At 39.6% G+C, this 27,487-nt stretch overlaps 1 protein-coding gene across 2 annotated transcripts in view; it reads left to right on the top strand.

The window, feature by feature from the left end:
- Positions 1-5,824: 5,824 nt before the first annotated feature.
- Positions 5,825-27,487, top strand: part of GABRB1 (gamma-aminobutyric acid type A receptor subunit beta1) — a 109,508-nt gene continuing 87,845 nt past the window's right edge. For both annotated transcript variants that reach the window (XR_009114518.1, XM_058025304.1), the window contains exons 1-2: positions 5,825-5,933; positions 6,009-6,076. Coding sequence is in view for 1 of the 2 variants with exons in the window: in XM_058025304.1 (XP_057881287.1) it covers positions 5,861-5,933; positions 6,009-6,076 (141 nt within the window). In the remaining variant the exon portion in view is untranslated. The remainder of the gene's footprint in view (positions 5,934-6,008; positions 6,077-27,487) is intronic.

Below are 27,487 nucleotides of genomic sequence, written 5' to 3'. Positions count from 1 at the left end.
TTCTGACATACTCCACTACGGTAAAAACTCAAATTTAGGAGCTGTATAAAAGGAAGTATCTGAAGTACCTTTAAAGAAAAATCAAAATAATCTTTCATATTTCTCTGTTTTGTAAATACCTCCTTAAAACCAGCTTCTGCAGTGCGGCCATCAACTGCCTTCCTTTTTCCAACAACACTTCAGATGACTGGCTCCTTGTAGTTAATATGTCCATACAAACTATACAAATGCATGCAGACTAACTGCTGCCTTCACCTTCTTCATGTCTGTCTGAACACTTGTGTCTTGTCTAGCCTTATTTACCCTGAATGGTTTGTTCTCTGAAACTAAAATTGTCTTTTTGTATAATCTCTATAGCAACTGGCACAAAGACCTTACTCTTTAGCCCCTACTACTTCTCTTGAGCCAGAATCAGAGGCTGAAGGAGCTTCTGAATCTTTCACAGCTGGGATGAAGGACTTTGAAGCAAGGTTGTTTCCCATCGGTGGTGAGGAGGGAGGGCAAAGAAAATGTGCTGCTCTACGGTTTTCTGCCATTAGGGGTGCAGTACTGGGCATGCACATCTTGAGAGGAAACAAATTCTCTAAGGTAAGAATGGATGTTGAATGGTGGTCTAGACAAAAAGTTGGGAAATCTAAAAAGGGATTTCAAATGAGTAGTACATATGTTTAGTTGACATGATTAAAAGACTCACTAAATTATCCTGGCTATAATTATTACAGGACAAAATCCTATAACTAATATACTCTCATTTTGAATATTAAAAGTGAGTAACTGATTCACACTTTTGATATTTACTATTAATTCCTTAAAATAACTCTCCTAAGCATTTTACAATCCTTTAAAACAAAGTAGAATGTGCACTGTAGAAAGACCTTAATTGATCTTTACAGGGTATAAAGAGAGGGATGAAAATAGAGCACAAAGAGGAACCTTTTTCTTTCCTGAGATAAGAGTGAGGGCTTGCTGAGAGACCCAAAGGAGAGGGAGATAGGTGTGAGGGTGAGGTGATCTCCTCAGTGTGCAGCAGTACCACACTGCCTACAGATCCCAGGATAAAGCACGAGTTCAGCATGGCAGTCCTCAGCTCTTGTCGATCGCTTGCACAGCTTTGCTGCTGCACTGAAATCCCCAAGGCACACTAAAAGTACTTCCAGCTTGCAGTTTTCTGTCATTTGAGAAGATGGCTCACAAGCTCTACTTGACTTGAGGGATTGCTGTGGGTACCAAACAACAATAGCACTATCACTAAGCAGATGAAATAAGTGACCTATTTCATTACCTGCCTCTTTATGTATAAATATGAACAAGATTTGTTTTTTACCTGCCCAGGTAGTCATTTCATAATTTCAAGGTTTCACTTCATTGTTTTCAAACCCAACCATTCATCTTAATTGTTAAAAAAATTTATCCAAAATTTTGAATTTATATAATTTATATAATTACTGCAAAATGTCGCCTGCTCAGTGCCAATTAAAAACAAAAATGTGTACCCATCCTAATTCACATTTTTCTTTCAACTGTGTATGTAGTATGAAAAATCCACACAGCAGTTCCAATTGGGCACATCTAGGAGTATCCAGTGTCTGCAAGTCCCTATTTGCACTTTCTCAAAACCTGTCAATATCACAATTACCATTTTCAGTTACCACCTCCCCACACAAAGTCTACACTATGAGGGACACAGCTCCCCATTTGTTTTGAGCAGAAACACAGAGACACCTTCTTTCATTCTACTTTTAAGAAGGCACAAAATATCAGTAGAGAGAGAGATTGTATAGTCATAATGTTTACATTTTTCTCCCTTTATTTCTTTGAAACTTGTGGTCTTCCTAAACCCAGACACCTGCCTACAGAGCTTATCTAGTGGGACACTGAAAGAATCTCCAAATTTCCGTCTTTTTCAGTGATCTTGCTTTTTTTTTTTTTTTTAATTAGCCAACACTATCTGAGCAGGGTATTATCTTTGTATGATGTGCACTTTCTGGTGCCAAATTAAAATGAGCAGTGCAAAAAAGGTATTTAGTAAAGTGGAAACATCAATTTGTGTAAGAAAAAAGATGCCATCCTGAAAGATTAAACATAATGAAGGTAAAAAATGAACATACATTTGGCCCAGGATAGTTTCTGCATCATGCTTTATGATAATATTATTTGTCTTGCTTCTAGTAAGTACTTGACATGCCTTAGAATATGAAAAAAAGGTCATGGTTAATGTGATAAAACTAGTGGATTTCAATTGGTTTAGTTTATTATTGCTTACATATGTTGAACAAATATGAAATTATTCCCTGCCCAAAAGGTCTGCCTTGTCTAACAAAGACCAGAAAATATATTTTTAAAATCTTATGTACAAGTTGTATTTGTATCTCATAGACCCTGTACATACTAATCCCAGACTAGAAATGATTGGGAAAGAAACTTGGCACTATCATTAGCAAGGATTTCAAGGTTTTGAACAACAGTATGAGGAAATAATAAAAGACCATAGGAGCAGAAATTGAAGCCACCACAGGTGTTTGAAAACCAAACTGGGCTTGGTACAATGGGGTTACAGCTCCCATAGGCTGTGAGCTGACTGCATGCCACCTCAGCATGCTGCTGCACACATGGGTCAGGGTGGTAGCTCTGCCATGGGAGCTCAATTCACTGACAGAGTGGACAGGAAAGGTAATAGCAATAGAAATATTTAATTATTTCTGTAAAGGTAGAAATTTCCATGCAGAGGACATGCACTTTTCTTGGTATAGCACCTGTGTTATATCCAGTCTTATTTAAAAACCACAGATTTATAACTCATATTTCAGAGGTGAGAGAACTAAAAATATTGAAAACTAGTGCCAAAACTCTCCAGATTAAGATCCTAGAATTTTGGACACTAAGCAGCCTGATTTCCAAAACTGCAAATTAGCCACCTACTTAGTTGCCTGTATTCTGGGGTGCTCAGCAAATTCCAAGATGCCCAAAAGCCATGTGTAGTACCCACCAGGTCTCACTGAGCCTCACTGTTTGAGCAAACCCCGTTGGAGTGGATGGAAAGAAGCAGCTGCCATTTGAAGCACATGTCAAAAACTCATCACCAGATGTCTCATCACCTGTATAATCTTTTAGAAAACATTTGTAAACAATAGGCATAATATTTGAGTGTTAGCCCCTTCCCCATAGTCATTCATTTTGTATGTCTTTGCTCTTGGCACAAGGTGTTGTTAAGGAGATTCTGAAGCAAGAATTATGTCACATGGAATGTTTTATAAAAATTACATCAAAATTCTTCCACATTGGTGGCCTGGAAAAGCATACTATATTCTCCTAGAAAGAGATGACCTGCAAAGAGAGCAGAACTTCCAAATTCTTAATTAATTGACTACTTCAGCTAGCAACACATGTGAGAGTGGAAGTCCTGCTGATAATGTATCTTTTTAGTCCTGAAAACAATGGAAAACAGGTCTCACACATGTTTCCATCATCCTCCCCATAGGGAAAGAGAAATCCTTCTCACCCCCTCTGCTCTGGCAGCGTAATGCCCTGCAGCTCCTCCTTTGTACAGTTTTTTAAAAAACCATATAAATCTCCTTGTTCCCAAGCCCCCAATAGTGAGGGATCTGTTCAGCATTGTCTCTCCACTGCAGGATATTTGCAGTTGTTTCAAAAACCAAGTTTAGAGCCCAGATGTCCCCACTAATCAAGCTGTACAAAATAGAGTTAAATTTCAACAGTTTGGGTCTCATTTTTGGGATGTTCAGTGGATGAAGTTTGAGGCTGGTCTCCAGAAGCCAATACAGCTTGGTTGGGAGAGCTCTCAGAGGAGCCAGCTTGCCAATAAGAACATCCTCATCCCTCCTGGAAGTACATTTGCGGGGCTGAGGCATCCCTGATTGCAGGAGACTTGCAGGACAGGCTTTGCTCATGCCTTCTCAGACCAGATGGTAAGATCAGAAATTCACCTAAAACAGTTCAACCACTAACGTGCATTCAGTCCAGGGCCCAGACTACAGCTCATCTGAACTAAAGCTGCCCTGAAATGTGCAGTAGATTAAGAATTCTAACTCTGCACTTATGCCTTAAGACAGATTTTGGCAAGCCATGGAGAGCAGTGGTCTCCATTAAATACAGGCATAATTAACTCTATGGCTTATGACAAAGCTAAATGTAATGCTGCATACCATCAAGAAGTAAAATATATAGCTGTATGGTAAATCCTAATTCAGAAGAACCAGGTAACTTTATGATGGCTGTGTGGGATACAATTCTAATTAAAGATACTAAAAGATACTATTTGGCTAATTGGCAGACAGCTATAGGTAGGATTTCTCTTTTTTTTAAGCACCCTACACAAGCCACACCAATTATAATTTAACAAACTCTTTCAAACAGCAATCCTAAAGTACTCTCAAGTTGAGCTGGAGGTCACATTTTTCAGCAGCTAATTACTGAACTAGGAGGAAAAGAAAGAAATATAAAACTCCTAAAAGAAAATCGAAAATATTTATTATATACTGTTACAAAGAACTGATAAAATAATTATTTTCATAAATTTGTACACTTGTGGTTGGAGAAAGCAGATGTGAGATTAAGGACTCCCATAGTAATCTATCAGGAAGCATGTTGGGCTCCTTCTCCAAAAGGGACCAATTTTCATAGAAAAATGCATTGTTCAAAAATTTGATCCAAAAGCTGCTCAAAACTATTGGTAGAATGTGTGTCACAAACTATATCAATATTCCAGCATTTTTCAAATATCGTGGCGTATTTTAGCTACAAGAAACATCACCAAGTCTGCCGTTTCTCAGAAACAAGTCTGCATGACGCTGTAGCAGACTCAGAAGCATCCAATACGTATCCCAAGGGCACCGCACGCAGGACTGTGAAGCGCACAGAGGAGATGGGCTGAACCTGAAAGGGATAAATGTTAATTCTGCTGCGCTACGGTGCAGTGAAAGCGAGCGGCACCGGCAAAGTCATGAACTATGCACAGGGCTCCGATCAGTCACTGTGTAACGATGCACAAGAAAGGTCAGGTTACTTTAGAGCATCCATTCCGAGAGTCTTAAAAAAGAAGTTGTAACGCAAGATCAGTTACATTGGTTAAAACACTGGAACTCCAGATCAGTTTCCCGGGGCACCGCGGGTACCGCTGCGGGAGCGCCGAGCGCTCCGCTGTCCTCAAGCCTCCGCCGCTCGGCAAAAGGCGACCTGCAGCAAAACGTGCCATTGCTGTCCGAATGGCCGCGCCCCTTTCACTTCGCGGCTAACATTACATCGAGGAGAATTTTCACCCCGAAGCGCCCTGAACAATCATTCACTGTCTCTTGACGGGAAGCCGGCGCTCCACCGAGGGAGATTGCGCCCGGCGGTGGCAGCCCCTTCCTCTCGGCAGTTCGGGGGTTAGGGTCCCGCTGTGCCCCTCCAGCCGCGGGGCCCCGCCGCCCTCACGGCTGCCGCGGTACCTGTTGCGGCGCCGCGCCCTCGGGCCCCGCTCCCTCAGCAGCCCGCGGCGGGCGCGGCCCGGCCGGGCCCGGGCGGCCGGGGCGGGCAGAGGGGCACGCCGGGGCCGCGGCGCTCCGCTCCGCGCATGCGTCCCGCTCTCGGGAATTGGCTCTCCCCGCCGGTCCGCACCAAGTTCCAGTCCGCGGCTCGTCCCCCGTGAGGCGGCGGCCGGGATGGGGACGGCTGCGAGGCGGGCCGGCCCGCGGGCGCTGCTGCTGCCGCTGGCGCTGGCCGTGGCGTGCGCGGCGCGCAGGTGAGCGCCGCCGGGCTGCGGACGGAGGCAGGGAGAAGGGAGACAGGCGGGCGCGGGGCTGCCCGGCCGCCTCCTTAACCCGCTTGTGCTTCTTCCCGCAGCGCCGACGGGCCCAGCAACATGTCCTACGTGAAGGAGACTGTGGACAGGCTGCTCCAAGGCTACGACATCCGCCTCCGCCCGGACTTCGGAGGTGAGGCGCCCGCGGCCCCCGACCCGCGCCCCGGTCCCCCAGGTGCGCTAACGCCGCCTCCCGCTCCCCCCGCAGGTCCGCCCGTGGATGTGGGCATGCGGATAGAGATCGCCAGCATCGACGTGGTCTCGGAAGTCAACATGGTGAGTGACCCTCGGGCCGGAGCCCACGGCGCCCCGCGATGCGAGCGGCCGGGAGCCCGGCTGCGCGGGGATGCGCGTACCGAGCCACTGGGATTGCCGCAAAATAACCGAACACGTCGCAGTTGCTAGGAAAAGTTATTTGCGTTTTTGGGATGATGTTGGCATGCCTGTGGTGGCACTTCAGAAGAGCTCCCTGTCCCGGTCAGAATACCTGCTGCAGGTTTGAGGTTCTGCGTCCCTCTTGCCCTGGTTTGCCCTTTGCGTAGTCAGCAGCTGCCGTCGGAAATGCTGTAGTTTCTTGAACTGTAGCAGCAGATGGCCAGATGTGCGTGTTTTCATGTTAAATTATTCAAAGAGTTAGACAGTTCACTTTGCATGCTAGTAGCCTTGAGTAAAAGGTGCAAAGAGAAAATAAGGACTTCTAGAAAATGCTCTCTTTCTTGTAGAAGGGGAAAAAATAACAACACTGCAGAATAAGTACATATGGATGCTTCCTGCTATCAAAATCAGAAGTCTCGTAGCTACAGGTGTGAAACATACTGCGTTTGATTTCAGTTCTCCTGCAGGAAGGAATGCTAATAGGCAAGCAGGTTTAAAGAGCAAAAATGTGACTTTAGTGCCAGCCTCCTTTGACAGCCTTTTCCCAGAAGACAATGAATCAGTTGCAAGTTTGAACGTTGTACAAAATCATGTTGAATTAGTCAGCATCATGGGCATTTTGCTCTCACTCTCTTTTCTTGTGTTTGATCTCACTTGAAAATCTCAGTTGCTTTCTGTACATAAGGGAACACCTACTTAGTTAAAAGAAGATTATAAACCTTACATTTCCATTCTGATCAGCTGTTTATTTCACTGGGTGATATTTGCCTGTTAGAAGTAATTTACCCAAAGGTGGGGATTTTTTCCTTGGTGTATTAGTTAATAGCTGCCATGCAAACAATCTTTTCATTGATTTTTTTTGTTTTACGTTCATGCTTAGTTTTTTTTTCTGTTGCTTGTTATATGTATCACAGGTTCTGTTTGTGTGCTACTGTTTTATTTGCTTATGAATATGCATGGTAGAGTGGGGAGGAAACAAAATTTGTCATGTTGTGTATAGCATACCAAGGTCTGCAGACAGAGACAGCATTTTGCAAGTTTCAACTCCTGGTCTTCCTGTTCCTGTATTGTACTTTCAGGGAGGAGCATGGTGCAGACCACACAAATAAGGCAGAGGAAACAGAACACAGATCTTATCAAAATAGTCAAAGAACAAATCTATTCCAACTCCAAGCTATTTCTGTGACACTGTAGTGGGATTGCTGCTTTCACATCTGGAAAAAGCCAAATGGAGCAAAGCACAAAAACACCTGTTGTGAAAAGTCCAAAACTTATCTTGTAAAGTCTCAACACCTGAAATACTGTTAATCTGTAGGGGGTGGGTGTCACAGTTTCCAGTGGCAATCTCACAGGGATTGTCACCAGCTCACAAGCTTCCTCTCCATTCCAGCACTTGAAAATCCTCTGGGAAAGAGAAGTTATATGCTAAATGAAGTTTTTATATAATCTCTGTGTGTAGGGGGCAGCTTGACTAAAACTGGTCAAAAAGTAATAAAATGTTTTCATTTCATAAAATGCCGCATCTCACAGTGGAAGGAAGCAACTGTTCCCAGCTGTAGCTGTTGCCATTCCTGAATGCAAAATATGGAGTCTCCATTCTGAATCAGTTTAAAAGGGCTTTGATATCACAAGTGCTACCTGTACATACCCATATCTGGTGTTCTGTGTTGCAAGGTCTTTATGGTGTTGCTAGAGATTGTCTGCCTGGTTTTGGACAGTGATCAGTAATTTCATCCATCATTGCAAAAACAAGGTTGTTGATATCTTGGCATAAGAAGAAAAGGTTTTTTACCTAGTAAAATAATGCTTTCTTCTGGTACTTTTATTTCTGAGAAATCATAGCCTTGAGATGCTTAATGTTGCAGTCACATGTAAGTCATTAATCTTCTTTTACTTTAAACTCAGTCTTACAGATTTTTTAAAATTTATTTAGTAAAAACTACAATTCTTTGGCTTCAGAGCCAGAAATGTTTTTCAGAAGATTTAAGTTTATAGTGTCCTCTGGCAGTAGGGCAGTTTTGTTGCTGAAGGCATAGGAGTAAGGAGGGCAATACATCATGTGAGGTTCTCCTGACAAGAGAGTCTGGTTGGATCCACCAGAGTTCAATCAGTCTCACCCTAGCAGTATTGGAGGGAATTGTCTTATCCCTTGGCTTTGCTCAGGAACATGAAAACTTATGTCTAGAGTGATAGAGGCACACATTTCCAGTCATGGTGCCCACAGAGTTATTTTGTGTTCCAGTCTCAATGCATAAATAAGAGTAAATATTGTATATAGAGAGAGAGAGGGAGAGAGAGAGAGGAGGTGCTCTCATTTGGTGTGTTGGGTGGGACATGGTGATGTAGACTGTCTGCCATGTCAATGGGGTGATTTGTATGTCCAAGTAGATCCAGTCCTAGGGTAAAAGGTTGAGATATAGGCAATAGAATTATTTTGAATTCTGCAAGCACCAATAGTACTTGTCTGTTCCAGCAGCTTGGCTGGTTAAAGTGGCTTGTTCTAATCTGTGAGACTATTGTAAAATTACTCAGTTAATGAAGCAAGACTTGCACAGTCTTGAAGTCAACTGTTCTAGTTTTTCTCCCTTACTACTCAGTCCTCATCTCCTCAGCTCATTAAATAGCATTATTTTGTACCTGCTTGGTAGTTCAATAATACTGTGGTGAGCTGCCATACCAGCTTTTACAGAAAGATTAATTGAAATGCTCATTCTTATGACTCTCCCATTTGACATCAGATATGTTGTCTTATGTTGATTTTTGCAGGTAATAATCTGAAGAGCTTGTCATACAACAAACAAGCAGGAGAAGTAGAATGTAAACATCCTAGTTACCATTGCCTGTTTCTAACCATGCTTCCTCCCTAATGTCCCATGAGATAAGTTTTAGTTCAGTTTTCCATCTGATTTTCACAGCCTTGCTGTGGTAAGTGCAAGCATTACCTTCCAAAGGCACATGGTGACCTTTTTCCGTGTCTCAGTTAATGACTGTTGAGCTAATTTTCATTTATGACAGAGCTCCATAAGTATAATAGACATTTACACGAGTATAGAGTTCATTAAAACCATGCTATGACTAGATCTATTGAGCTGCTGTGGTGTCTGGTTCACTCTGATGCCTTTATGTGGTTGGCAGAAGATGCTGCTTGTACATCAAGAATAAACATGGGCAGAATGATTGGCACCAATTAGTGTCATGCTTCAGGGCAAGCAAACTAATAATGTATTTCTCTATCTACTAAGAAACAGTCAAGAGAAGTAACTGGACTCAGAAAAAAATGACACGCAGTACATGTTATAATTTTCTCTAAAATGTGTTTCTTACTGAAGTAAAGGTGGTCAAATCTTTATAATGAGCAAAAGATGTCATGTGCATGTCCTAAAGTTTAAAAAAATGTATATGATAAAAAACCTTTTATAGAGTAGTTATAAAAAGATGCAAAGAGGAAAGAAAAAAAAGGAAAAAATCCCTTTATTTTATATTGGGAACGCTGTTCTTGACCTACCATACTGATCTTACACTGATGATGATGTAATTTCTGGGATCACAGACTGAAGGTTTCCTGTCTCAGCAAAAAGAGATAAATAAAATCAAGGGAAGAGTGTATAATTTTTTGGCTTCTCTAAAATTGTATTCAAGGCTCTTATATTTATCTGATCTCCCAAATGAGCCACAAATCTTGCAGAGATTAGTTTATTTAACATTCCAACCTGTTGGGTAATATCTTTTATAAATTTGAAATAATTTATATAGCTTAAACCACTGACTTTTTGTATACTTTTTGTAAAGTGGATAATTAAATAAGCAACTGCATAAACATATATGCATGTGTATATATATACATATATATATATATATATAAACATATATATATATAGTTTTCCAGTTTGCCACAGAAGCATCCAGGGCCTAGAAGAGCAAAGGCCTTCCCCTTACTTTAGGGTTGTTGTTAGCCCAGGTGGCTGTGGCATCCTACAGTGGTAGATGTTTAGCCAAGAGGATCTGAGTCTGTGGGCTTTAACACTTGAGCTGGGTAATGCTTAGAACCAAGGCACTGAAAGTTTGACCATTAATCCTGGCAGGCCACTGCTCGTGCATTAGATCCCAGCTCCAGAAATGGTAGAAGGACCTTATGTACATGGAGGTTATCTTAAGACACTTTTTGCAGATTGAGAAAGACTTAAGTGGTGTTTACTGGAGTAGCCAGAATTTCACACATCCTATTCCTCCTTCCTGTCTTAATTAGGTATCTGAGAATTTAGCATGGTGGCTGTTGTGAATCTCAACATAGGAAATAAATCCTGGGAACCAAATTGGCATTATGAGCCCCATCTCATGCTCTTTGCATCACAGCAGCCAAGTCTCATTTTTTGTAATTGTAAGCCTGGTTTATATAGAACTAAAATGTCAAAAATTCCTTTAGCCCCAGCCAGTGTGGAAACACAAATGATAATAAATGGTCCTTGGTCTAAATATATTTACCAGAAGATGTTAATATTAAACTAATTAGATTAAACTTATTTTTTTTCTGAAAAGTCATAAAGCCTAATAATTATTAATGAAAATTTACTTAGCAGTAGTGCAGAAGAAGAAAGGAGAAATACTTTTTTTGTTATATAGCAACTGTCCTAAAGAGCATGAAGGAGATGCAGAGACACTTCAATATTAATAAGAATGTTCAGTAACTGATTTTATTTTTTTTCAGCAAATATGGAAAAACTAATCAAGTAATAATACATAAAGGCCAGATCATTTCATCACTGTCTGTTCCAAACAGGAGTAATTATATTAGAAAGTGAAATGTGGAATGAATGTAGAAATGGGCAGCTTGAGGTTAAATGACTGGGTCACTGTTAGTGGACGTTTTGTTGGATCGTTTTCAATTTAACAAGAATAAGCATTTATTCAACAAAATTGATAAACAAGCAAAACTTATAAAGCAATAATGTGAATGTTGTCTCATATGATCCAGAAATCTGATATATCGTATTCTTTTAAATCTCAAACAAAATTGAGACCAGTTTCAGGGTTGATATAAGCTGTAGTCCACATTTTCCTTTAGGCTGACAGGTACAATACTTTTCTGATTTCAAGGCTTAGACAAACTAGCTGTGAATGCCCTTTAGAAAATATGTATTTCTTTTGTCTAATGTTAAACTCACAGTTCCCCTCAAATGCAACTCTCCTGACTCCCACAATAGGGAGTGAATCATATCATAATGGTGCCTATGAAATTAAAGGGGTGACACCTTCTCCTTTAGTAGTGGAACCTTTAGCACCCAGTCTGAGGTGTGTAGGATTTCATTAAATAAGGGGTATGCCTGTAAAGAGATAGGCTTTTTAGTTATGTGGAAGGGAAAATGAAAGGATTTCCCTGGCACTGCCTGTTTAGTGTACGTGCATCGGACAACCTGGTTGTGGTGTGACTGCTGGAAACATCCAGCTGGGGATCTGTTATTGTGCACAAGTCCTACAGTTCAGTGGTACAGACCTTTGGAAACATTCACAGTGCCAAGTCATTGTGTAGTAATGGAACACAAATTATTAACTCAAAAAGACGTATTCTCCTAAATTAACTTCTTTCTAAAAAATGGAAAATAAATCCATAAAATTAAATTTCATGCTTCTTTTCTTGTGTGCAGGACAGGACAAGTGGTTATTTAAAAGCTTTCACATTTTCCACAATTGCATTTCCCATTTACTTCTGATTTTGGATTTTACATCTGGCTTCTGAAAGAGAGTATCAGAACCTTTCAAACTAAGAATTCTTCGCAAGGAAATTCAAGGCATGCATTTCAAATGCCTGCAAAACATAGTCTTTTTTTTTTTTTTTTTTTTAATCAGCTTTACTTTGTACTCTATTGCTTGAAAAGTTCCATACCTCCTCTAGGCCATAATAATTAATTATCTACCAACTGCAGCTCAGTAAAGACCTGAAGCTGAAGCTGTGCAACCAAGAGAGGGAACACTCACACCACTAGCTCACCCTGAGGTTGGAAAAGGGGGGAGAACCTCGGTGGAGGAACAGTGACAACCTGAAAAGCTATTGCCAGAAAGACCTGTTCCTGTTCACAGGATTCCACGTATTCTGTGACAGCAGCTCAAACTGTTAAACCCAGAGATTGGCTTTATTTAAAGGTATTCCCTACCGATGTGTTTTGTTGATCACTGTATTCTGAACAGCAGCTGCTTGGGAGAGTTCTCAGTAGTTTTTTCTCTCCCATCCATCTTGAGTGTGCTGGACTTTAAAGCATCGGTAAAGGCCAAAAAAATAACTATAAGGTCTTCTGGCAGATGTTGACAAGTAGCCAAGATGGCCACTAGAAAGATTTTATACTTTAATGCTCTTTGAGACTCCTTATTTTCTTCTAGAAAGAGAACCCAGAATCTCAAGGTATGCACTTTCATGCTTGTAGAATTCTCTCACATAGAAAATGCCTGTAACTCTGGCAGTGCTCCAAAAAACATATTAAAATGAAATTATTTCCACCCCAAAGGCTAAACTACTGCAAATATGCTCACAAGGAAATTGGTCGTAGGAGTCACTGAATAATCTAGCAGAATAACACCAGATAATGCAGTTGATTCTTTCTTTAAGTAATAACTGTGTTAAGGTTTACGTGGGATGGAAAATGTAGATCAGATTTCTTGCCTATCAACTTTTAGAATAACCTTGCAAGATTAAATGGTTGCTTTTGGCAAAAGCAGTGTCACACTGGGGTTGATTTCATCCCCTGTTGGGGCAAATCCTTATTGGTTTATGTCACGAACTAAGGAAAGGTAATTTAAAAGATTAAGAGGCAGCTTCTAGAAAGCTGCATTATTACTCAGACATCCACCTTATAACAAGATTGACTTGTATGGTTTTAAATGCTCACGTTACAGTACATAGTTTCAAAGCACAGATTAATGATTTCAGACTGCCAAACTTAATTAAAGGTTGGAATAAATGTTCTCCATTAAAACTCGTCAATCCGTTTGACTGAGATGGAAGAATTTCAGTCATGTCTTTTTTAATTGCCTGTAGAAAGAACTGAAGAGTTAGCAAAGTTAAAACTGTTGAAACACATAAACGGTGTCTAAATATTATGCAGGATCTTAATCATATTAAAAGAGGAATTAATTTAATTTTGTAGCATAATTGTAACCTCAAGGGCCTCGTAAGTGTAACTGAAGTAACATCAGTAGAAGTCAATGGCATGTAGATGTGTTTGTGCTTGTGTATCTCAGAAGCTTCTGCAAGCCCTAATTACTGCAGTGCACTGCTGTCCCATCCAAGTGGCCTAGATGCTGATAGTCCCATGTTTTCAATGAATATGCTCACCAATAAAATTTCTTACACCACTAAATTGAAGTAGATAATATCTCCACCAGCTCAACAGTTTACTCAGCAGCTTGCAGGAGCAGTTCAGCTCTCCAGGTTACATAATTTTTAAACCTTTGTTTCTTTTTAATTTTCTGTGTTGTTGCTCTTCAACAGCATGAGAGAGTAACCGAGACTGGAATTATACCCTCCCATCCTGTGTTCTTTGTTATGATTTATCCTTTCCTTAATCAGCGTTTTTTTGTAAACCATTAACTGATCAAAATAATACACTGGTCAAGGAGGGAAATGGATGAGGTTTGGAGGTTTCATTCACATTAGCACATTTCATAGGCAGTGCAGTTTTGTCTCTGGTTTCCTATGAAGGGAACAAAACATGGGATTGACGGCCACCTGTAAATTCTGAAGTTAAATATTAATCTGCAGATGATTCTGACGTATTACTCAGGCAAGCTTATTACCTGGGTTTATTGTGGAACCTCATGGTTTCAATGACTTTTCCACAGTTGCTGTTTGAAAATCCCGGCAACAGTGGTGCTCCAGATCATAGAGAACAAGTAAGTGGAAGCGGTGTTGCTGAGGACAACCTGTTATGCCAGGGAATAGCATCAGGGCCTGACTGGGCAGGAAAGGACTGCTGGCTCAGCAGGGACCCTGCTGATCTCACTGCTGCTCTGTAGGGCCCATCAGGTCAAGCTGCTGTCATGACAGATGGCTAATTCTTTTCAGATTTGAAACAGCAATACTGTGGTAGATTATTTTTTATAGTTTTATATTTTTTCTATTTAGAACCTCTTGCAATGCAGGCAGCATTTTTTATGAATTGCATAGTTTGTTTTTTTTTTTTTTCCAAGGATGTTTGTGGGGCTAGAAGGAACTTGCAATAAAGCAATTGTTGTGCTGGTATTTTCTCATCTAAGTGATTGCAGTAATGAAGAATTCAGCACACTGTTATGGAAAGGAATTTAAAAATATGGAGCTCTGTACTTCAAACATTATGAATCTGTTAAATCATTAGTATGCATAATTTTGCAATTTTTAGTCCAAAACAATGGAAAGTCAGTATTTCATGTAACTTCCAGTAAACAGAAGTGATCAGTACAACATGTTGCAATATTCAAGAACTCTGGAGCAAGAAGCTGGACAAACTTTATGCAACAGCAAGCCAAATGCAATTTTGAACCAATACACTTTGTTTGAAATACTTTATTAGCTAAGATTTATATTTATCCGTGTGCTCTTGAGTTAAGAAAAATATATTTAACGTCTTGGTAGGGGAAAAGATTGTTCCCATTTATTAGCTGTTCTTCCCCTTCGGAATATCAGCTCCAAATGGCTTCTCTGGAGGACGTGGAGCATTGATGTGCTTGGCTCACCTTGTTAATTCGTTAGGTTCCTCTGAAAACCAGTGAAGTTGCATCAGTATTGAGTCAAACGAACCTTAGTTAAGATGATTATACTTTCCTGCTGTAACTGCATTTTCTTGGAAAAAATTTTGCCAGTAATGTGTAAACTCAAAACAAACTGCTCTGAACACACAGACATCAAGAAAAAACTTTTTAGAAGCTTAATTTTGCTTCTCAGATGATGCCTCTGAGAAGCAAAATGCAAAAAAGAATGAAAATGAGCAATTGAGAAAAAAACAAGAAGTCTGTTACCCTCGTGGGAATATATTCTCTGTCATTGCAGAGTCTTGGTTTGCAGACAGCTTGGGTTTTCTGAAGCATTTTTACTATTTTCCTGCATCCTAGCTTAGTGTTTAAATTAAGGGTTGGAGCAACCCTCAGTATCAACACAGGCTGGGGGATGAACAGATCAAGAGCAGCCTTGTTGAGAAGGATTTGGGGGTGCTGTTGGGTGACAGGCTGGACTTGACCCAGCCATGTGCACTCAAACTCCTGAGCCAAAGGTGTCCTGGGCTGCATCCAGAGCAGTGTGGGCAGCAGGGGAGGGAGGGGATTCTGCCCCTCTGCTCTGCTCTGCTCTCTGCTCTCTGCTCTGCTCTGGTGAGACCCCACTGGGGTGTTGTGTCCAGCTCTGGGGTCCCCAGCACAGGAAGAACATGAATTCATTGAAGCAAGTCCACAGGAGGCCACCAAGATGGTTGGAGGGATGGAGCAGCTCTTATATGAAGAATTGGGATTGTTCAGCCTGGAGAAGACAACAGGGGTAACCTAATTGCAGCCTTCCAGTCCCTGAAGCAGCCTACAAGAAAGATGGAGGGACTTTTTACAAGGGCGTGTAGTGACAGGACAATGGTTGATGGCTTTAAACAAAAAGATAATGGGTTTAGATTAGATATTAGGAAGACATTCTTTGCTGTGAGGGTGGTGAGGCACTGGAACAGGGGGCCCAGAAGTTGTGGCTGCCCCATCCCTGGAAGTGTCCAAGGCCAGGTTGGATGGGGCTCTGAGCAACCTGCTCTAGTGAAGGCTGTCCCTGTCCATGGCAGGGAGGTTGGAGCTAGGTGATGTTGTCCCTTCCACCCATAACCATTCTATGATGGTATAATTTAAACATTGGTATGAGAAGCTATCAGGTCTTTCCAAGAGTAATCAGAGACCTCAGTCTCCTTAGTCTATGCTGAGCCAGATCCAGTGAAAAGACAATGAACATGAACAACTACATATGCATCTTCTTTTTTATTATTCACACCCACACCACATTATCAGAATGGCGTGCAAGTTTTAGAAGTCACAAGTGGGAACCTCTTCTGTTCTTTGTAGGTACCTTTGCTTTTATTTGCATATTTGACTTTAAAATGAAGAAATCAAACTAGATCCATAATAGGAGCTTTGAATTTTTTACTGAAATTAGGAAAATATGTGGGTGTTAATGCCTCTTCCTCCTGGTAATCACAACAGTCATTGTAGTAGCAGAAAAAGCTGTGAGTGGAGGTCCTTATTCCAAAGAAAAGGGTGGTGATTCAGGTGGGTCATGCTCAGAAAGTGTTTTGGAGACCAGTGTCAGATTTCACTCTAGTGTTCAGCAGGAGATCAATGCCTACAGGAGTTATATGTTATTTGCTTTATGGAAGAAAGGAGTCTCAGGGGAGAGATATCAAGTGGAACCAAACTGTAAATTTCTGTCCTTACATGGATTTTTTTTACTGGTTTGTTTGTTTTAATTTTTCTGGCCCTCAGTTGCTTCTCTGTTAAGATTTCTACCTTTCAGGGATACTATGGGAAATAAATGCATTGTATGAGCATTCATTTGAACAGTGAGCAAGTTTCTGCACACTCAGGTGGAAAGAAAAGGCATACTCATATTCTTTTTAGCCTGCAGCTAAAAAAGAATATATCCCCTGTGACCAGTTATTTCAACACAGCATCATGGCTTATGACCCAGCTGGTCTGTTCCTACATCTCTACAACAATACTCCTGCAGTCTTGACAGGAATTTATTTCTTACTTACCTAGTGAGCAATCCCAAGAAGGCAGAAGATGTTGCATAGTAATTACATTTTCCTCAGTGGTATTGCTGAATGACATATTGTGATATATCAAGAGGCAACTGTGAATTTAACTCCACTCATCACAGTACTGTGCCCAGTACAGTAGGTTTCCAGGTGAACATAGTGAATGTAAGAAGAAAGAGAAGCTTCTGAATACCACACAGCATCATGCATACTTTGTCAGCATTAGCTTTCAAAGCACGTACGATTCTGCGCTGCCTTGGGGAATCTTCGTGTATTCATTATTTATTTAGCTTACATATTCACTCTAATATTTAAGAATATGTTGTTTGCAGATGGTTTCACAGGAGAAGACGATAATGATAGTCATTTGTCAGAAGAATCAGACATCAAAATATGAAGCTTTATCTTTCTTTCTGTTTTGTGTTTGATGCCACTAAATGCCTATTTCTTGTGATTAACAGAACAGGTAAGCAACTTGCATGATTATTCTGTTAGGAAGGCTATTTAACCTTACTTAATTTCAGGACATTATTTTCCCAGTTTTTGGAATGTGATAACAACATGCAAAAGCAGAGGGTTTTGCTCATCATAAGGGAGGTGGCAGTTTTTCAAATTTATCACTCAGTCCTCATTGTCTTTTGCAAGGTATTGCAAGGCTGGCATGTGGGGAGGAAGAAACAATAAAGACTGGCACAAATTCTGCTTTTTGTCCCACACACTTACCAGGGCAGTTAGCACAAGCAGAAATTCCCCTCTGTGGAAAGGACATTTTTCTTTAAGTATTTGTGAAAGAGTTTTAGTGCACCCGAAGAAACAATAACCTTCATACAAAGTGTGTGGCTGACAGCTGAAAATACTCTTCCCAGACCTGCCATTCTTATTTCTAGAGTGGACACTTACTTCACTGGGTGCTCTGTCAGTGCCAGGCCCAATGTGCTTTTAGACAATTCTGCATTGCAGCTTTGGCCTCTTGGTAAGTTGTGTCTTATGCTGGGAGTAGCACTTTTAAAGTCAGCCATCCCAGGGATAAAAGAGTGTGGATACCTAGCTTTAGTTCCTGGGTGGATGAGGAGGGCAAGTACTTCAATTCTGAAATACTGCTACTGATGTGCTGGAATGAGAATTGAGTGCAATAGTGCCAAATATCTTCAGTTGTTAGCGGTCTACTCACCAGAGAGGTAATGCAGATTGTAACTTTTTGAAGTTTGAATCCTAATCTCATTCTTTATTAATTCTATTGCACAAAATCTATGCTGATATTTCTTTAAGGTTAGGAGGCTAAAGTTAGGCAGTATGAGACCTTGAAAAAGATTTTTTTTTCCCTGCTTTATAATATGTTACTCCTTAAGTTCAAAGCAAGGAGCACTTTTTCACTTAGCAATTCTTAGTCTCGGGATTCAAGCATTATCACATTTCCAGACCAATTGCAGAAGTAATGTAAAGGCCTCTGAAAACTGTATGGATATTAGTGTGGTTTGGTGCATAAAATTGCTTCTTAGACTCATTCTTTTGGCCATGTCTCTATAAGAAAGACCAGTCAAAGGCAACACAAGTTAATATGGCTGATAAGTGCCAATTGGAAATTTTTGTGCACTTGACAAGTCCCTACAACTGAGTGAACTGGTGTTGTAGCTGCTTAAAGATAATGAATGAATGACAGGACCTAAGAATGACAAGATATTTAGATCCCTGTCAAAACCTGATGCATTTGTTAAGGGTAAAGTGTGAAATGAGAGAAGTTATCTAACCTAGTCCATACACTAAGTGAGGAGAATCCTACCTTTCATTGTGTATTTACTTTCTTACTCCAAGCCAGTCTGAAGTCAGAACATTGTTGAGCAGTCCTTCCCTATCTCAGTCAGGGTCCTTAACTCCCAAGACATTATTTCTCATCTGTTTATTTTATGACTTTTGTATCACATATAAACATCTGCTCCTTTCACAAAAGGAAAGCAGTCATTTTTCTCCTTTGTTTTACATTAATTAGTGCTTTTTTCCCCTCAAGTTTTTTCTCTGATATGGTGTCTTTAAAATCAATGGTCATTACTTTCAAGTTAATAAAACATCATATGCCATTGCAAGTACCAGCTATGCGAGGATCTGCCTTAGGCAGTCTGGAAGGGCATGCTTGGTTCTGTTCCTGATTCCTAGGTGTATTTTCAGATGTTGCTGAGAAAACTCAACAACTGATGTGTAAAGCCTTTACACATCATAGGAGTAGTTCATTTTGGAGTTGTACTTTTCACTACACATTGACATTAGATCAGAACTCCTGTTCACCAGTACTATCATAAGTTGGTAGTAACTAGTCTGTATTGGATGAGTCATATTCAGATGAAAGAAAGAGGACAAGCAAAGTGTAGTTTCAAAAGCCAACTTCTGTATATGTATGTATTCCAGAACAAAGTGTCTTTCAGATGTTGGATGGAAAGTAATTGCAATTCCATGTATCATCCCCAAACCTCCTCATTTCTCTGTTATTTTGTTCCTTACAGCAGAGCCCTACTGGTTTTTTTATACTCTAAACAATATTTTATTAATTCTGTTTTCATGCCTGTTCTTACATCCAAACAATCTTACCTAAATATACCTGCAACCTGTTTATTTTAGTACATGACTTCCTGCATTCACTCAACTTTCTGCTTGTCATCCTGGAAAATGATATATATTAAATTTGTTTGTGAAAAGAACTAGGAATAAACATGTTCAAGATACTTTGCCGGCATAAATTATTTCTCAACAAGTTCTTAGGTACTCTGACTGAAGTAAGTTTGGAATCAGCATCTTTGAGATAAGGATGTAGATAAAAAGCTTTGACTACTCAGCCTGGGCAATATTGCAGACCTGAAACAATCAAATTCCTGGAGAGAGTGTATTTTCCACAGTATGAATTCTAGAAGATAGGCAAACTTCTATATTGCTTTCCCTATCAGTGCCAAGAATGAATTTTCATGCAAGACTGAGTGAAAATATGCTACAATAAGATAAGTAAACACGTTTTTTAGTGTCAGCAATCCAAATCCAGCTTATTTTCTCAGTGTTCGGTTTTCCATTAAATATGCAGCAGTAGGCTATCCGCAAATCTTTTTTTTTTTCCCATATTCAATATCTTCTGACACATGAGATATGCACAAAGGGGCAGCAAAGCTGAAAGGTCACAGGGTATCTGATTCATTGTCATAGATGTGAGCAACAGAGCACCTCTGTGGCAGATGTAAAGGGGGACTTCTGGTATCTTTTAGGAAGATACCCAGCTAGAGTTTACTTATGGAGCTGCTGAAATTAGCCTGCACTTTGAGAGTCATTTAGTTGGAATTCCATGGTTTTTGTCTGGTTCCAGGGAGAACACTGACATTTTAAAATGGCACTGGAAGCAAGGAAAGCAAATAGTGTATGAGCCTTCAGTGCAGACAGTGAGGCATACCTTAGACCCAGGTCAAGAGCACTGCTTTAAAAGAAACCAAAACAAAATAGTCCTCTTCTCTCCAGCATGTTTCTGAGTTTGGTGAGGGTGTGCAGTATGTTTCCCTGAAGTGGATTCTAGCATCAAGCTAGAGTATGTTTCTCACCTTAGCAGGGAGTGATATAATATCTTGATAGCAGACATGGGCAATTTCTCAGTTTCTTTGTAGTCGTGATACACCCAGACAGTCTTACTGACAATTTGAGTTCAGAGTCAAGTGATAAAAGTGTATCAGAGGATCAGTGAAATGCATTTCAGCAAGAATCAGCAGGAAGAGATATGTAAATAATATGATAATAATGTACCTAGAGCATGCCAGACTGAAATATAAATACTAGATGGTGTATTGTATATAATCTGTCATTGTACAATCAAATTTTTTAAAATAACTACATTTTTCATTAAAGATGATGTCTGAGCAATGAAATGTCTCAGAAGAGATTAAACATTAAAAATTAAATACAAAACAATTGGTTTTTTGTCTGTCTGCTAACAGGTTAAATCTCTACTATCTAGATACCTGTAAGCATAATACAATCTAAAGAGAAATACAAAATGTAATTTACCTTTAATTTTTAAAATTTAATTTTATTTTATACCATGTTTTATTGTCTGTATTTAGCAAGATGGAAGAAGATGGCCATGAAAATTTCCTTTCCAAAGAGAGCTCTCTGCATTCTTCTGTCCCATGGCTCCTGTCTCTTGTCCTCATCCCTTGCTGTAGCTCAAATGATAAAAACCCAGAACTGGTGTTTCAATAACTAGTGCTAAAGGTGTTTGCTCAGGTAGCTGCATAACTAGGGATTGGAGTAGGAGGATTTTGACTGAAGTATGGTGGGGGAAACACTGTCTTGAAAAATGCTTCCTAAATTCCTATATTTATTTAGTGATTATCATTAAAATAAGGGTCCACAAAAGGCTAGGGATTTGGTATTAACACTGGAAAATGGAATGGAATAATCTAAAGCATCACTTTACTCTTCATTGCTAAACAAACAGAACGAAGGAAAAATTCATAGAAATCTTCCCGAAGATGAGAAGCAATCCTGTAGTGCTCTACCATGATTGTGAACAGATATTATAATCTTTGGAACTGAAACAAATTCCCAGCTCTACTCTATAGCCTCCTTGCTCCAGAAAATGTTTTGTAAACCAGACAGTACCAACAACTGAGAATGATATTAAACAGTGTTATGAAATTTACTGTTAGCTTTCTTGCTACTTCTACACGAAGGTACAAATTTTTAAAAATATAATCAAAATACTGTTATTAAGTTTTTATAGAATCAAAATACTATGACTCAGTTTCTGTCTCCCTTCAGGGTGTTCCATGGAAAATATCAATGGATTCCCTTGGTGAACTAAATGGTAAATGAAAACAGTGCAGAAATCCAAATTTTATCCTGAAGATTCTATAAACTGTTCTTCCTGTACCTGTTGCAGCCATTGTTTCTTTATGTTTCCCATGTTCCCAAATGGGTATTACTTGTTTTTCTTGTACAATCTTTGAAGTCTTCTTCATTTGAGGTTTGCTGCTAACAAATTGTCAGTGTACAAAAATCTGTTGCAAAAAATACTCCAAAACCCATTAATCTATCCCTTGCTTTCCACTACAAGTATTTGCATCTGTTGGAATACAAAAGTTGACAAGCAGCAGCAGAACTGTGTGTGTATATTGCACTCTCTAAACAAAAAAAACCATTAAAAATAAGATACTTGAAAAAAAAGTAACTTCCAAAAGAGGTAGGAATGCCTGGCCACAGTTGCTTAAACATTTACTTAGTCAAAAGTATGAATCAGGCAAAGAAATGTTATCTGGTAACAACAAACTGCTCAGGACAATGATCAAGGACATCATATATGAAGTTGTTAGGGATCATGTAAAAGGCAGTGGTGTTCTTCCCTGAACCAGGACTAGAAAGGAAAGCTGTCCTTAGGCTATGACCCTAGATAGTCTGATTCAGTTCCTAAGTCAGCTGGAGAGTTGCAGTTGTATTTTATGTAGCAGTATTATTTTCTTTTGCTGAAGGCCTGAGCTTTTCAACATGACCAGTTATAGCAACATCCATGAGATTTACTACTACAGGATGGGATGATATTTTATGGTACTTCTGATTTCATTTTAAAAGAAGAATTACCTAAATTAATTTCACAGCATAAGAACTAGAGTCACAAAGAAGGATTTATTTCTCTGTATGATATATTTCTGCATCTGTATTTTCGTGTTTTATTAGGTGACTATGATTTGCTTCCAGCATTTGCATATCATGGAGTAGTGTCTTTGAATGCTCATAACTCCAGTTCCTAATCACTTGAGAATTAATTTTTGCTCACACAGTTGAGAAAGAAGTGGTTAAGAGGATTATCTTATGAAAGAATATACCTACAAATATGCATTTTAAAATTCTTTTCCAACCTGTTGATCATAAACCTGACACTTAAAACTAACAATATCTACTGGACTTGCACACATTAGCAAAAAAAACTCCACCAAATGTGGTTTTATGGGGTCTCCAAGTCTTTGACCATTTTATCTTTTCTATAAGTTTCTGCAATCTGTAAACTGATTATAGAACAGCAAAATAAAATGCAGTTTTGTTTTCACTGAGTCTAACATGTTTGTCAAAGCAGTGATACAATTTGTTTCTGTCCTGGGCTTCAGAGACACAACTGGTTTTTTACTTTCTTTTCCGTAATTCATCTGTTCTGGAATGAAAACAACTGGAAGCAATATCAAGTAAAAATCCTTCCTACTGTTTGGTTCAGAATATCTGAATATACTGAAGAAAGTATAATAATGAAGACTGGAGGGAGGGGCGTGAAAGAGATTCAGAATGCTTATCATTTTTGTCAATTTGGACATATCAGAAATACTGGGCTTCCCTAGCTCTGTATTGCTGTAAGTATTTTTGTTCCTTTCCCCATTATGTTGTTCTTGCTCAGACTGTAGGTTCATCCACTCCTTTTGCTTAGCTTGCATAAAACTCTGCTTCTCCATTACAGTGGTATTGGAAGGTTAGTTGTGAAAAAGAAACAGAAGAAACATTTAACACTTCAGTTTTTTAGGGGCATTCCTTTAGTGATTGCCAGCAAGGCGAAGTATCATACAAATAAACACAAATAGCTTGTAAGGAAAATTAAATAAAGAAATAAAGTCCTGTGACTGGTGGTTCCCCTTTGCTGTGCAGGATATTGTCTATCAGTAATCATTCAGAGTGCAGCCATGAAGTTCAACATCTCCTCTGTGTTCAAACTGGAGGGATTTTCTAGCTGTAAGTAAATCTGCCATTGGGCAAAAAAGCACCAGTGGATTATACAATATCTGTACAGGTCTTCTCATAACCTGTGACATAGATCAAGCCTTCTAACAAGCTTTTCTACATTAGAACCATCAGCATCTTCCAACACCATTGATAACCAAAGATGTGATCATTAAAAGATACCTTTTAAAGGTATTGAAATAATTTATTAAAGGTGTCAGAGCATTTGAAGTAGTTTCTTAAAAGATGTCAGAGAGTATGTGCTCACTGTCTAACCAACATCTCTTTGGAGCAAGCAGGAGTTGCTCTCTCCTCTCTTTTCAGTACGATTATTCAAAATTTAGCACAAATAGTTGAAGAATCAAAGCACACTGTTTTCTCAACTAGTTTGAAGTCTCTAAATCTCTTCAGATGTAGTGTTTGGACTTAGTCCAGACAGAGAGTACAAATAGTGAAGACCAGTTCACAAATAGAAGGAGCTGTAATCAAGTTCCCAGTTCCATTCCCAAGCCCATTCTAGTGGTAACAGCCTCAGTAGGACTTAATTCTCCAACATAAGTCAGCAATAACTCCATTTGTACCAGGGATTTATACCAACAACAGAGAAATCAGTATCAGGTTTAAGAACCACAATGACAAAATACTGGGTTCTGTATAATTTCAGAGTGTTTCAAATGCTGATGCTCTTTGAAGAATACACACTTGGCATGCTTGAGCTATTCTTTTCATGGAAAGTTTTCTACAGAAAATGGGACAAGGTCAGTACTTTAGTATTCACAGCCTAGTTAAGATCTATGACAGTATATCAATATATTTGGGTAATGAAATTTATAATCTATTAACTGAAAAAAAAATAATTTCAGGTAAATAAGGTAAATATCTTAAAGCTTTAAAATGGCATTTGTTCAAAAGAGAAGGATTTTATTAAAGAGAAGGATTATTTACAACAAAATCACATTAACCAATCAACTACATTTTTGAAAACCAATAAAAACTTCAAACAAAAACTTTATGACTCTCTGACTGAAAAAAAAAATCATTCTGCCTTGACTAAAAGGAAAAGAGGCAAAAAGGAAGTGATTACTGGCTGAGAATTTATATTCCAAGTTTTAGTTGGATGGTTGTATCAGATTCATTATATGTATCAGATTCATTATGTTCACACTGCCAAGAATTACTCCAATGTAGTAGATGAGAATTGCTCTAATGTATTACTGTTGGCTGGAAGTAATTATTTCAATTCAAAGAACTAATGACATTTACTAGTATTGCCATGCTGCTTTATTGCAGCTTTGAAAATAGATGGGCATACTGAGTGGTGTGGCATTCTAAACAGACTAAATTTAGAGCCCTGTTCCCTGCTCTTTCCACTCTGTTTCATCAGGCCAAATCTGAACAGCAGCACTGTGTCAGGCCTGCAGTGTGTGATAGAGTAGGTGGAATGGCACCTTGAATTAAACCAGAATCTACAGCATGCCTGGAGAATGTGAGGTATCCAAGACAATGATTGGTCACCCTGTGATGGAATGTAAGATAATCATCCAGCTAATCCCTTTCCAGGGATTCCATGTTATGCAGGATAACATGAAGATTCTAGTTTTAGTCTGGAAGCAGGGAAGCCAGATCTTGCAGCCCTGTGCCCAAAATCATTCACCCAGACTCAGCAGGGATGATGAATTTAGCCTTGGCATCCAGAAATACAGCTGTATCATTTCTCTCTCAGTACAGACATGGGTCAGAAGCCATTTAGGTTGTCTGTACCAAGACTTGTGTCAGAAGAGTCACATGGATGAAATTAGAGCATGGGGTCAGCTCACTCAACCTAACCAAGCCAGACTGAAGTTTTCTTCCTAACTGATTGCTCATGGTGTGTCCTTGCAAACCAGATGTTTGTAACAGAGGAAAAAGGTACAGTACTGTTGTCTTCACTTGGCTGCCTTTGGGCAGTTTGCGAAAGACAATTTCTGTGCTCTGGACTAACTGATTTCATGTCTCCCATAGCGGGTTTAGTACTGGCCAAACACCAGTGCACCCACTAGAATTATTTACTCATTTTCTGCTGTGAGATAAGGATTAGGAGGAGAGCAAAGCAGGCTCAAGATTTTAAAGGGTATAAGAAAACTTTATTAACAGAATTAAAAGAAAAACAGTAAGAAATCAGAATAAGCTTTCAGAATACTTCTCCTCCTCCCAGCTTTTCCCTTTTTTTCCCCACCAACAACGTAAAGAGACAAATTTGGTATTTTCAGTCAGCCTGCCACTCTTAAAATAATCTTTTTTCAGTCCACTTAGGGAGAGGAGTTTCTCTTACCATGCCATGAAGACTTTTCCACAAGAAAAAATTCTCTTGTGATTTTAATTTTCATGAATAGCAGCCACCCAGAAATCTGAAATTGTGAGGTCCCTCCCACAGTTTTGGTAGTTTTCCCACAGCTACCACCATGGGTCATTTCAGTTTATTGGGGTACAATTTTAAGGATGAGCTGCTCAAGTATAGAAACAAAAGTTCTCTTATCTCTGGGAACAGAGGTTTTCTTCTTCCATTCCCGGGGCAAGGTTTTTCATCTCACTCATTTCTCTTTTTTCAAGCTTCTCAATGGATCACTGCTATGTCAACATCTGCTTGCAGGTGCCTCTGCTCACATGTTTAGTTAGAATGCTACATCCCCCCCAATGCATTCCATGGGTTACAGGAAAAAAAAAAGTCTGATGCAGCAATTATATCTTCCCCATAGCCTTACAAGAGAATTTCAGCCCAAGACTAAGACATCTCCTCATTCTCCTCCCATCTGGGATTTGACTCCTTCTTTACTGACACTGGTGTCTCCATGTTATTTTCTTTATGTGTCTTCACCCTTTCCTTTTTTCTCACTCGAGAGAGGATTGATGTCTGCAAGTTTCATGTGTGCACTGACAGAGTTGATATCTCGCCCTGGCCTATGGATGGCTGGGCCAGCCTGGCCGTGCAGCAGAGCAGGGCTGGGCCTCACGTCCTGGTCTTGCCAGCATCCGCTTACCTGATCAAAGGCCAGAAACAGGAGAGCTTTGCCTGGGGTTTGTTCATTTCTAAATGTGATTTCACAGAGGTGCCTTCAGCTTTCTTAAGTGATTTATCAGAGTGTCAGCATTCAAAACTAGCTGGCTGATTGGTTCTGTCAGGTCTGAAGGAAGCTGCCCAGGTCCTTACAAGGAATGGCTTCCATAGCTTGTGGTCTCTATCCCCAGCTAAAAACCAAACTACATTAAAACACAACATCTGCTTGAGGAATGATTTGAACTAAGTTATCCTGGTGTAGTGCTAAGTTGCTCCTGTAGAAGCAATTGCATGGTTTTGGGTAAGAAAATACAAGGTGTAACATATCTGAGGTCCTGCCCTACCTCCATAAATGCCTAATATTAAAACCACACTAATACCAGATTAAAATGTTTGCATATGCAGTTCTGGTGGGAATTCTCTTCCCCCAGGAGTTGAGTAGAAATCCAGCAAACTTACAAAGTAGGAATGCATGAAAACTCACAATTAAAATCTTCTTCCATTGCCTTGGCAAGGAGTAAGGACTGAACGTATTCCACTGCCAAGGGAGGCTTCTTCACCTGTCTAGAAAATTATGTAGGTCTGTGTAAGAACCTATATTATAAATTCTTAGTATGCAACATTTTACGTGACCACATTTTCAGCAGAGGTAAGGATAACAAAGAAGCTAAATCATAAAGATAATTTTTATGAAGAGAAACTATATTTCTCTGGATTTTCTACAGTGAAGTTGTAAAACCTCCCTAGAAAGATAAAAGAAGCCTGCTTAGAAGATTATTTGGATAGTTGAAGCCCCTCTGTACCAAATGTGCT

Source organism: Melospiza georgiana, chromosome 5, assembly GCF_028018845.1.
Source record: "Melospiza georgiana isolate bMelGeo1 chromosome 5, bMelGeo1.pri, whole genome shotgun sequence".
Classification (NCBI taxonomy): domain Eukaryota; kingdom Metazoa; phylum Chordata; class Aves; order Passeriformes; family Passerellidae; genus Melospiza; species Melospiza georgiana.
Note: the sequence above shows the minus strand (reverse complement) of the source record. Positions and strands in the feature narration are given on the sequence as shown.